Below are 12,500 nucleotides of genomic sequence, written 5' to 3'. Positions count from 1 at the left end.
CCCCTCATGACTCTTCTTCAGGAGAATCAATAGAGGAGGAGGAAATGATTAACTTTTAAATGTTAATCATTTCCTCCTCTCACCTTCGGTTCAGGCGTCAACGCCTCCAGGAACACGAGACTGTCGAGGAAGAGCTGGCCAACTCCTGTGTGATGTCATCACAGGTGTCTGCAGGGTCCGTGGACTTCACGGCCATCCGTTTTTTGTTTTGAAATGGCAAAATAAAAATAGAGATATAATCCGTTTCCCATCTTTTGTTTTGATAATAAAAAAACATTATCCGTTATCCGATTTCATTGATGTGTTTGAAAATCGAAATTGGGAATTAAAACAGCGAGTGGAAAACTCTTTTCTCTATTTCCTTGTTGGACAATGTTCGAACCTGGAAACCAATAAAGATGATTCTGATTCTGATTCTGATCAGAACCCTCGCCGTGACGGATCAGAACCGTCGCCATGACATCAGAGGTTTCCCTCCTCGGAGTCGTTGCCGCGGTTACGAGGATGGAAACGTGATCCATTGAACCCACGGCTGCAAACATGCAAACATGAGTCGGGTCACATGACCTTCACACCCGCGGCCCGTGGGACGGGCTGGTCTCGGCCCGGTCCTGGCCCGGGTCCGGGACCACGGTCTGGACCTCCTTCTGTGCTCCGGAGGACAAAGGAGGGATTGACGGAGAGAGAGAGAGAGAGAGAGAGACAGGGATGCTTCTGTCAGTGAGGGGGCGGGGCCAGCAGCCCGGGGGGGCGGGGCCTGCAGGGAGAGGTCCGTTAGAGCAACAGACCGACCCGGACCGAGCCGGACCGATGAGCAGAACCTCCGACCGCCACCTGTAGGGGGGGGATGGGCGCCTGCTTCAGCCGCGACCCGGTCGGGGGTTCCGGACACGAGCTGGTCTCCATCCAGCGCCACGTCTGGACCCGGGCCCCTCACACGGGCCGGGCCCCTCACACGGGCCGGGCCCCTCACACGGGCCGGGCCCCTCACACGGGCCGGACCGACCACGAGTTCTCCACCTGGGACCTCACCAGGTAAGTTCCCGTCCTCGGGTCTGGTTCTGGAGCGCTCCCTGGATCCGGACCTCCCCCCCTGGGCGGACCAGGGGCCGGATTCACCAAAATGTTCTTAAGAACCATCTTAAGAAATGTCTTAAGATCTAAAATTAAGAAGTTCATAAGAAAGTTCTTAAGTGAAATTCCTCAATATTTTCTTAAGAACCGTCTTAAGAACTGTCATTTTTTACGAATTTCTTATTTTTATTCTTATTTTTATTTTTATTTTTATATATAGATATATATATATATATATATATATATATATATATATATATATACAGGTAGTTTGGTCTTAACCGTCAGTCACTCACTAAACATGGAGAAGGAGAAAAAGAGATGCAGGAACTTTTCAAGGTTATGGTGGATGAGATTAATGTGCAAAAAAAAATACTATTGGGGAAAATGAATAATAATTAACTACCACGCTAACTAACATGCTAAAAAACAGTTAACAGGCTCTTTGTGTAATTAATTACAAAGTATATCCTCAAACTATGACCTACTAGTCTAAACTTGTCTAAAATGTGTTGAAAAAGGTGATAGAGGCTTATTATTATTATTATTATTATTATTATTATTATTATTATTATTATTATTATTATTATTATTATTATCATTACCTTTTCACAGAAGAAATTTTAAGACAAGGTCAAGGTTGTCTTAAAGTTAAGTAAAAAGTCGAGAACAAATTTGAGAACTTTTATTTCAAGAATATTTCAAGAAGTTTTTTCTTAAGAAGAAACTTAAGAAGAAAGTTGAGAAAATACTTAAAGAGCATGAGGCAGGATTGTGGCAGGATTTATGAAAAAAATGCGTATACGTTTTAAGTTTTCTAGTAATAATGTCAGATGAAGCGTTCCAAACCAAAAAGAATGAGCCCTCTAGTGTATCTCTCCGTTGTCTTGAACAGACTGTGTGCTGCAAAATGTGCTGCAATTCGGTCCCGAATTTCCCTGACTGTCCTGTGGATGTGACGTCACATGACGCTGCATGCACGTTCTCCCCGTTCTCCCGTGCCGGCTTCACTGTTGGCTGCAGTACCCCCAACGGCCGTCGTGGTGAAGGGTGGCGCTAGAGAGTCTCATTTCTTAAAAGGAGCCTCATGCTCCTTTAATAAAAAAGTCAAGAACAAATTTGAGAACTTTTATTTCAAGAATACCATTTATTCTTAAGTTTTTTCTTAAGAAGAAACTTAAGAAGAAACTTAAGAAGAAAGTTGAGAAAATACTTAGAACGTTTTTGGAGAATATGACTTCTTCTCTTTTTTCTTCTTAAGACTGAACTTAAAAAAATGACACTTAAGAAGATTTTTTTTCTTAAGAATGTTTTGTTTTGTTTTGTAATGTTTTGTAAATCCGGAGGACGAGAACTCCTCCAGAACCAGGAAAGTGGACCTACTAGCTGCTGGATGGTGGAGTACCTGGGATGACCCGCTTGACCAGGATGAAACATCTCGTACCCGCCCGGATCTGTGTTTCTGTCCGACCCAACCCAAACGAGGCTCTAACGTCGGGTCATGTCTCTCGCTCTGACCCAGGTCCAGGTTCTGGATGGTTTTGCCCGGTCACAGGGATCACAGCCCATCGTGTCCTCGTCGTACGTGATGGAGCTTCCCGGGTCGGAGCGGGCGGCGGGTTTATGTGACGTGAGAGATGTCCCCGTTCTGGTTCTGGTTCTGGAGCTGCGTTCTGATCTGAATTTACATTTTTCAGCGTTTTCTGAAAAGAGTTTTTGTGATTTTGAGAAGCTGGTACCGGTACAGGAGGTCCAGTTCTTCATAGGAAAAGTTTATCCAGACCCTAGTGGTCTGTAGAGCAAAAGTTTAACGGCAGTAGAAAGTTTGTCTGAAAGACTAAGACCCCGTCCACACGTAGCCGGATATATTTGCGGATATCTGCTAAACCGGAGATATTTTCCTACGTTTGGACCTGTCATCCACACGAAAACGCAAATAAACGAAGGTTTAAAAAAACTCCGGGCAAAGTGAAGATTTTTGAAAACTCCGTTTATGTAGATGCGTGTGGACACACATAACCGGAGATTTGCGTTTTCGAACGTCACATTATGCGCCAAAACAACAACAAATCTGCTCTGACGTGCGCCTTTTGTTTAGCCTACTAGATGATCCAGCATCTGTTCTCCAAGCTATTTATTAAATAAATGGTCTCTGCTCTTGACCACCACTTACTGCGTTACACCGACACAGAGGCTCCGCCGTACCCTACACCGTAGGGCCCGCGGCTCCGCAGAGCCCGCAGAGACGCGGAGCCGCGGAGCCGCGGAGCCGCGGAGCCCGCAGAGCCGCGGAGGTGCAGCTTCCCCGGGAGCTGCAGATGATCTACAGGTTAGAATGCTTATGAAGTGGTCGAAAACGCAGATCTTCGGTTACGTGTGGATGCAAATTTTTTTATAAACGGAGGAGGGAAATATTTGTTTTTAAAAATACCCGGCTACGTGTGGACGGGGTCTAAACTAATGTCGGGAATGCTAAAGTGGAGCCTAACTGACACACAAAGCACCTTCTCATAAGGATTAGTTTTCTTTGCAAATGTTATGCCGTATTTATGTCCAGCTTGAATTTGGCTGCCATGGTTATTCATGTATTGTGGTTAACGGTAGGCCTGATTTATGGTTCCGCATTAAATCGACGGCATAGCCTACGCCGTATGCCCTGCGTAGGTGTAACACGGAAACATAAATCAGGCTCTAGCTGTTATTACCGAGCGAGCAGCAGCTGCATCCGTCTGTATTTAAGTTAAATGAAACTTATATGAATGTAGAAAGACTGGATGCAGGTCTGGATCTGGACCCTAGTGGTCTGTAGAGGACCTGCAGGTCTGGATCTGGACCCTAGTGGTCTGTAGAGGACCTGCAGGTCTGGATCTGGACCCTAGTGGTCTGTAGAGGACCTGCAGGTCTGGATCTGGACCCTAGTGGTCTGTAGAGGACCTGCAGGTCTGGATCTGGACCCTAGTGGTCTGTAGAGGACCTGCAGGTCTGGATCTGGACCCTAGTGGTCTGTAGAGGACCTGCAGGTCTGGATCTGGACCCTAGTGGTCTGTAGAGGACCTGCAGGTCTGGATCTGGACCCTAGTGGTCTGTAGAGGACCTGCAGGTCTGGATCTGGACCCTAGTGGTCTGTAGAGGACCTGCAGGTCTGGATCTGGATCCTAGTGGTCTGTAGAGGACCTGCAGGTCTGGATCTGGACCCTAGTGGTCTGTAGAGGACCTGCAGGTCTGGATCTGGACTCTAGTGGTCTGTAGAGGACCTGCAGGTCTGGATCTGGACCCTAGTGGTCTGTAGAGGACCTGCAGGTCTGGATCTGGATCCTAGTGGTCTGTAGAGGACCTGCAGGTCTGGATCTGGACCCTAGTGGTCTGTAGAGGACCTGCAGGTCTGGATCTGGACTCTAGTGGATCACCATGTTGTTCACAAATCTCTGAATAAACGTCTTAAAAGATTAGCAACATTCCGTGAAACATTAGCAGGATTTTCATATTTCAGCGTTTCAGCCGGCGACCTCTGACCCCTGACTCACCAACAGCTGAGGGAGCCGCGAGGACAACGGTTACCGTGGAAACCTTCAGGGACACGACTTGGGCCTGATGTTAACCGTGTGGTCTGGGATGGAGCGTCACCATGGAAACGGGGATTGTAGTAGCTGAGGGACCGCAGGGCTCCTGTCTGGGGACCCACCAGTTTTTATTTATTAGCCCTGCCGTATCGCTGCCCCGGTTCCTCAGGAGTTCTCAGGACTCGGGTCCCCACTAGACCGGTACCGGTACCGGTGCTGGGTCCCCGACCTAAAACCCGCTACGTGGCTGAGTCTCTTTTGGAGCCAGCTGTTCTGGTCCGTTCCAGGGCCGGATTTAGTGACGGCCACTAAGGTGGGCAGTAGGAATGGGCGATATTTTACCGTTCACGATAAACCGTCAAAAAAATTCCCCACGGTAAGAATTTGTATCTCACGGTAAAAATGATAAATTCCTGTTGATGAGGTTTTTGTGTAAAACTGATTGAAGGAAGGAAGGAAGGAAGGAAGGAAGGAAGGAAGGAAGGAAGGAAGGAAGGAAGGAAGGAAGGAAGGAAGGAAGGAAGGAAGGAAGGAAGGAAGGAAGGAAGGAAGGAAGGAAGGAAGGAAGGAAGGAAGGAAGGAAGGAAGGAAGGAAGGAAGGAAGGAAGGAAGGAAGGAAGGAAGGAAGGAAATGAGCCTGAAAGAAAGAAAGAAAGAAAGAAAGAAAGAAAGAAAGAAAGAAAGAAAGAAAGAAAGAAAGAAAGAAAGAAAGAAAGAAAGAAAGAAAGAAAGAAAGAAAGAAAGAAAGAAAGAAAGAAAGAAAGAAAGAAAGAAAGATAAATTCCTGTTGATGAGGTTTTTGTGTAACAAACATGGTGGATCTGAGAGAGAGATAGATTTATATTTACAAAGGTGGAGTAGAATTGGTATTTTTTTTATCATCATTTTTATCATTATCGGGATAAATACCAGAATAATAAATAAATGTTTTAGTCTATACCGCCCATCCCTAGTGGGCAGACTGAAATGCAGGGTGGGGGACGTTGCCTGCGGCGAAAAAATTTGGGGGTGCCAAACCCCCGAAATGCATAGAAAACTATGCTATCATCATATCAGTTCATCTATCTTCTCCTTCTTTGACCAACAGTACCGGTATGCTAACCCAATTGACCTTCCTGACACTTCCCTCTGCATTTACCCGGGCCTGGGACCGGCACTAATAGGACACTGGCTTGTGCCCTGTTGAGGCTGCATTTATTTTATGTTTTTTGCTCTTTTCTTTCTTGATTTTTTATTTTTTTTTAATCAATCAATCGTACCCTACGGCGTAGGCTCTGCGTTGATTTAAAAGGTCCCGCGGCAGGCTGGCGGCTCCAGAGCCTGCACGGCACCGCAGCCACCGCCACCCGCACTGGCGCTCTGTTTTGTTCTGTTCTGGTTTGTTCTGTTCTGGTCTGTTCTGGTCCGTTCTGGTTTGGTCTGGTCTGGTCTGGTCTGGGAAGGATCCAGACGGGCCTGTGGCTCCAGAGGTACCAGAGATTCAGGTTGGATGATGTAGGCCTTTTCACGCTAATTAGGGACCGAGCACCAGCAAGGCTTGTGCGAAGCCCTATTGAAATCGCAAAGATTGTTATTATTCTTATTTTATCCGAAAACAATTGCGTTTTTGAGGCGCATAACTTACTCGAAAAGTTGTGAAACTTGGCACGCACGTCCCATGTGGCGAAAAATTACGTATTCTAATAGTGTCAAAAAGGGGGCGTGGCCTAATGTCTCAACAGCGCCCCCTAGAAAACTTTGTACCTCAAGCCCCACGATACGGTTTGATGTAGATGCACGAAAATCGGTACACACCTGTATCATGTTGCAACTTAAAGAAAAGTCTCTTGGCGCCATGGCCGAAACCCAACAGGAAGTCGGCCATTTTTTGCCGCGTCAAACTTCAATGCTAAACAGGAAGTGATACTAGTAGCTGATTGGCCGATATGTGATTCTGCCATAAGTTTTGAATGGTTTGACATAAAGAGTCGTGGGTGGTGTCATCGGACTTGGTTTTGAGTCTTCAACCTCAATTGGTGGAAATTCTACGTGCGAGGTCCCGTTCATCGCTGCTTGCAGCTTTAATTATAATCATAATTATTATGATAATATGATTTTTATTATTATGATGATGAAGATAATTACTTTTATTATTATTATCATGATTATAATGATGATTAAATGATGATGATGATTTATTATTATTATTATTATTATTATTATTATTATTATTATTATTATCATCATCATATTATGATTCTTACTGATTAAACATGGAATATTTAAGAATCAGTCATACAGTCATCCCTAGATCTCCCTCTTCCTGCCTCTGCGATCCTCTCCAGAAACTGTTCCCCCCTGGGGTCATTCCCCCCCACCCAGACCAGCTTCAGTTCAGAAACATCCTCAGTGTCTCCGTCTCCGTGGCAACGTAACTGGCAGCAACGTAACCAGGAGGTGCAGAGAGAGCTGTCTGAGGTCTTTTTTTACAACGGGTTTCAGACCAAATACAGGACTGGGCGGGTTGATAAAATCTGGGCTGCTTTTTCCTGGTTTTTACTAAACATTTAGGAAAAATTATAAACAAAAAAGTTTCCATTATGGCAGAGAAAAGTAGAAACTTACACAATAAACTCACTGATATTATATTTGCTTTAATCTACTCAATTTAATTGTAGTCTTTGTTCGGAGCCTGAGCCTGTGGTGTTGTGAAGCTTCATTTGCTTATGACTAAATTTATTCTGCATTTAACGATTTACAGTTTTAACATAGAGAATGTTTGATTCGGGCTGGTTTCTTCATTATTTCATCATATTATTTTTGTGCTGGATTTCTTAGTGACTGTCTATTTGGTCTTAAATTTGTTTGTAAATGATATTAAAACGTCTTAAATGTAACTTGGTCAAACGCCCTGTTACTGCCACTTCCCCCGGTCCAGAACCGAACCAACACCCCCACCACCCCCGATCTGGATCTGGATCTCTGGAATAACACCGTTCACCCTACTCACACATGTTGGTTGTTTTTATTTATTTATTTATTTTATCATCAATATGTTAGGATTGTCGTGGCTTGACAGTCGGGGGAGACGGGGGGACAGGTCGTTAGATCACCGTCCCACTGACGAGACGTTCTTCTTCCTCCTGCTTGTTCAGGGTCGAGGATGCTGCTCCGTCAGATCTAGATCAACTAGATCTTCTACATCTAGAAGATGTAGATCTAGATCTAGATGATCTAGATCAGGGGTCGGCAACCCAAAATGTTGAAAGAGCCGTATTGGACCAAAAACACAAAAAACAAATATGTCTGGAGCCGCAAAAACTGAAAAGTCTTGTATCAGCCTTAGAATGAAGGCAAATGGCGAAATGTCGAGAAAAAAGTCGAAATGTTGAGAAAAAAATCGAAATGTCGAGAAAAAAAGTCAAAATGTCGAGAAAAAAGTTGAAATGGCGAGAAAAAAGTGGAAATGTTGAGATTAAAAAGGAAAGGAAAAAGGAAGAAAAAAGGGAAAAAAGAAGAAAAAAATAAGAAAAAAAAGGAAAAAAAGAGAGAAAAAGAGAAAATAAAGAAAGTGCCGCATGCGGCTCTAGAGCCGCAGGTTGCCGACCCCTGGTCTAGATCATCTAGATTTCGAAGATGTAGATCTAGATCTAGAAGATCTGGATCATCTAGATTTAGAAGATGTAGATCTATATAATCTAGATCTATATATTCTACATCTACATCTTCTAGATCTACATCTTCTAGATTTAGAAGATGTAGATCTATATCTTCTAGATCTATATATTCTACATCTACATCTTCTAGATCTAGAAGATGTAGATCTATATAATCTAGATCTAGAAGACGTAGATCTGCAGGAGGAAAAGCTCTTTTCTCTTTTCTTCTTTTAAACTCTGAACCTCCCAGAATATAAAGATGTTCTGTAATTGTTGCGTCACATTCTGACTTGAAAGATGAGAGGCCTCCGGGCCGCACGCACGCACGCACGCACGCACGCACGCACGCACGCACGCACGCACGCACGCACGCACGCACGCACGCACGCACGCACGCACGCACGCACGCACGCACGCACGCACGCACGCACGCACGCACACACACACACACACCTCGGTTGTGATGACGTTTGGGGATTTTTACCAGGAAATAAAGCGAGAGAGAGAGAGAGAGAGATGGAGAGAGAGGGAGAGAGAGAGAGAGAGAGACCCCCCCAGACCTTCCTCTCTTTTTTCCTCTCTCTCCTTTCCTGCTTCCTCCCACCTGCTTCTCCTCTTCCTTCCTCTCTCTCCTCAGCAGATCAACAGGTGTCATGTGACTGCTGGCCCCGCCCACCGCATTATTAGGTCAATGTGTTTATAAAAGTTGTAAAAGACAGTTCTACCTAACAAACATATTATTTTCAAATATTTTTATTGAACAAATAATTTTCAATTGCAAAATTTTTAGACATATAATCATTTTTTTATTTTTTTTACACAAAAAAAGAATAGATAGCAGTAGATGAAATAAAAATAATCGTAAAAATAAAAATAAAAAAATAAAAAAATAAATAAAAAAAACACTCACAAAAAAAGGGAACAAAGCACAGTTGGGCTCGATTGTGTGTAAAGGAAAAAGAAATTCTACAAATCTCACAACCGAGCTGCGAGAGTAACTCCTGAGGAAACAAAACATGAAAAAATAAAGGGAAAAAAAAAAAACAAAAGCCAAGGCCCTAACAAACATATTATTTTACACAAGTTCAGCCTCAGACTTGTTTTTAATCGAGTTTCCTTTTTTGAACAAAGATGCAAAAAATAGAAAATAAACATTATGAGGACGAAGAACCTGGTTCTGGTTGATCAGCTTGTAGTTCCACCTTCAGCAGGAACCTGCAGGTCTGGACCTGGACCCTAGTGGTCTGTAGAGGACCTGCAGGTCTGGATCTGGACCCTAGTGGTCTGTAGAGGACCTGCAGGTCTGGATCTGGACCCTAGTGGTCTGTAGAGGACCTGCAGGTCTGGATCTGGACCCTAGTGGTCTGTAGAGGACCTGCAGGTCTGGATCTGGACCCTAGTGGTCTGTAGAGGACCTGCAGGTCTGGATCTGGACCCTAGTGGTCTGTAGAGGACCTGCAGGTCTGGATCTGGCTTGTAAAACTGAGTCGTCTTCGTTTCCAGCTTCATTTGCAGCAGGTTGTTTTTTTTTTTTTTAAACATGTTTCTTTATTGGGTAGTCCATGTAAATTATATTACACAATAAACATTTCTTTTAAAGGGTTCGACAGAATACCCCGTTTTATATTTTACCACACACACAACAAAAAAAAAAAAAATAAATAAAAAAAAAATAAAAAAAAAAATAATGACACAAAACTTAACATAAACCCCCCAAAACACACACACTGCAAAATATGTAATTATAAACAGGTCCCAAAGTAAATTACCAATTACCAATCAAACTCTGACTCAAGACAATAATAGGAAAAATAAAGTAATAAAATAAAATACAGGACATGCAAAACAGCAACAACAAGAAAATTAAAAAATAAAAATAAATTAAAAAAACAAAATAAGATAAATAAATAAAGATTAAAATAAATTAAATTAAAATAAACTGACATAAAAAAATTAGACATGGTTAGCAATATCATACTTCCCTGTAATTAAATTAAATCAGATTAAATTAATCTTCCAAGGATGCCAAAGAGTCAACAAAAGAAAGAATAGGTTCCCAAATATGAGAAAACTTATCAGAGCAACCTCTAATACCGTATTTAGTTTCCTCTAAATATAAAAATGACATCAGGTCTTTCAACCGAGAAGCAGGTTGTTTTTCTGAGACGGTTGCTGATGTTGTTCCCTGCAGGCGGTGGGTTAACAGGTGGGGGGGGGGTCTGAGACGACCCAGAATCCCGTCTGATTCCCCGTCGGTGTCGTCCTCCGTCTCTCTCTCTCTCTCTCTCTCTCTGGAGGGCAGCGGCGTGCAGGAGGCGGGAAGAGGAATGCGGCTCGGCTGAGCCCCCCCTCTACGCCCCTCTACCTCCCTCCCTTCCTCTCTCTCTCCCTCTCTCTCTCCCTCTCTCTCTCCCTCGCTCTCCCTCTCCCTCGCTCGCTCGCCGCTGCCTCGGTGAAGCTGCAGACCTGCCGAGACGCCGGCGCCGGCTGCTTCGGACGAGAGGAGCAGCGAGGAGCAGCAGGGGGGGGTGCGCTGGACTCTGACGTCGTCACGGCAACCACGGAGGAAGTTCGGGGGGGACCCGGCAGCGCGGACGCCGTCCCAGACGCATGATTGGTCCCCGGGGGCTCTGCTGACCTCACACACATCTGCCGTGATGTCACGCCTCACCTGGGGCAGCGCCGCGGCGCCACCGGCGGCAAAGAGGCTCCCAGGTGTCTGAGCCCTGACTCACCTGCGTGGGCTCGCTCGCCCCTCGCTCGCCCCTCGCTCGCCCCTCCACCTCCTCATCACCAGGATGATTCACGCCGCCTCGCCGCCTCAGTAGGAGCCCGGCCGCCGCCGCAGCAGCAGCAGCTCTACGCCGTTCCTGCAGCCCGCCGTCCCGGGAACCGTCCCGGTACCGTTCCAGGACCGACCCGGTACCGTTCCAGGACCGACCCGGTACCGTTCCAGGACCGACCCGGTACCGTTCCAGGACCGACCCGCCTCGCCGGCCCGGGGACCAGGATGTGGCACCACTCGGGGTTCTGCAGCCACGTCCCGGACTCCGGGTTCCCCTTCTACCACCTCCCCTGCAGGTACGTGTCACCTGAGCAGCTCCTGGGGGCGGAGCCTGGGGTGATGGGGGCGGGGCCTCTGGACCTGGGACGGGGCTCTCAGTAGATAGTTCCTTCAATCCAGAGCCGCCTGGGAGATTTGCGAGGCCCTGTGCGAAATGGCAGAGGGGGCCCGTGAAATTTTTGGGTTTTTCAGGTCGGATCGGGTGTCTATATGCGCAATTTTAACTCTCCAATTATCAAAATACTGGATACCTTCCCCTGCCTCATCATCATGTCTTGCCTTGACGCGGGGCCCCACGGCTGCTTGAGACCCGGTCGGATCGGTGATTTTTGTAACAAATTTATCAAACGAGCCTTTCAGAGAGGCATTAAACTCTTCCATTTTCTTTAGTTTTTCTCTTTTTTCATCCCCTGATAGAAATTTCCTGAATCTGTCTCGTTCTCTCGACATTGTGTGACAGTTTGTTCCAACTCCACCGTCTGGATCAGAGCAGCTTGTGTCTGCGCTTGGTCTGATCAGTGGTATTGAACAACAGACACGTGCATCATTGCACATATATTTATTGATATGCACAGACTAGTACACATAGGTCTGTAATGGAATGTGACTGTTGATATTTATAAGGGAAAAAAAAAAAAAAAAAAAACGGCCCATAGCGCGAGGCCCTGTGCGGTCGCACGGTTTGCACACCCCTTGCGGCGGCCCTGCTTCAATCATCCTTCAATTCGATTTTATTTGTATAGCGTCTAATACAACAGATGTTGTCTCTAGACGCTTTCCAGAGATCCAGAACATGAACATAAATAAATACTTGCTGTTGGTGCTTGCGTTCAGGTCCGCAACGTCGCTCACGTAGTACGTGAGGAGAGCGCGTCGTACCGGCGGTGACCGATAGGGGGCAGTAAGCAGAGCAACAGTTGGAAAAGTGATTAAAGGAGCTTGAGGCAGGATTTATGAAAAAAATTCGTATACGTTTTAAGTTTTCTAGTAATAATGTCAGATGAAGCGTTCCAAACCAAAACAAATGACCCCTCTAGCGAATCTCTCCTTTGCCTTGAACAGGCTGTTGCTGCAAAATGTGCTGCAATTGTGGGGCTGAATTTCCCGCGCTGTCCTGCGGATGTGACGTCACATGACGCTGCGTGCGCGTTCTCGGCGGCGCAC

The 12,500-nt window shown here is 45.6% G+C and overlaps 1 protein-coding gene across 5 annotated transcripts in view; it reads left to right on the top strand.

The window, feature by feature from the left end:
• LOC133443678 (pleckstrin homology domain-containing family A member 7-like) overlaps positions 1 to 12,500 on the top strand; it is a 191,696-nt gene that overhangs the window by 10,640 nt on the left and 168,556 nt on the right. Inside the window, exon 1 of one of the 5 annotated variants that reach the window (XM_061720811.1) lies at positions 833 to 1,035. The exons of 3 other annotated variants lie outside the window; for them this stretch is intronic. In XM_061720811.1, the coding sequence (XP_061576795.1) occupies positions 848 to 1,035 (188 nt within the window). In that variant the 5' untranslated portion in view covers positions 833 to 847. Of the gene's footprint in view, positions 1 to 832; positions 1,036 to 10,759; positions 11,354 to 12,500 lie in introns of those variants that run through there. One more of the 5 variants, XM_061720813.1, reaches the window with a different exon arrangement.

Source organism: Cololabis saira, chromosome 5 (genome assembly GCF_033807715.1).
Source record: "Cololabis saira isolate AMF1-May2022 chromosome 5, fColSai1.1, whole genome shotgun sequence".
NCBI classification, from domain to species: Eukaryota; Metazoa; Chordata; class Actinopteri; order Beloniformes; family Belonidae; genus Cololabis; species Cololabis saira.
This window is presented reverse-complemented; position numbering and strand designations above follow the sequence as displayed.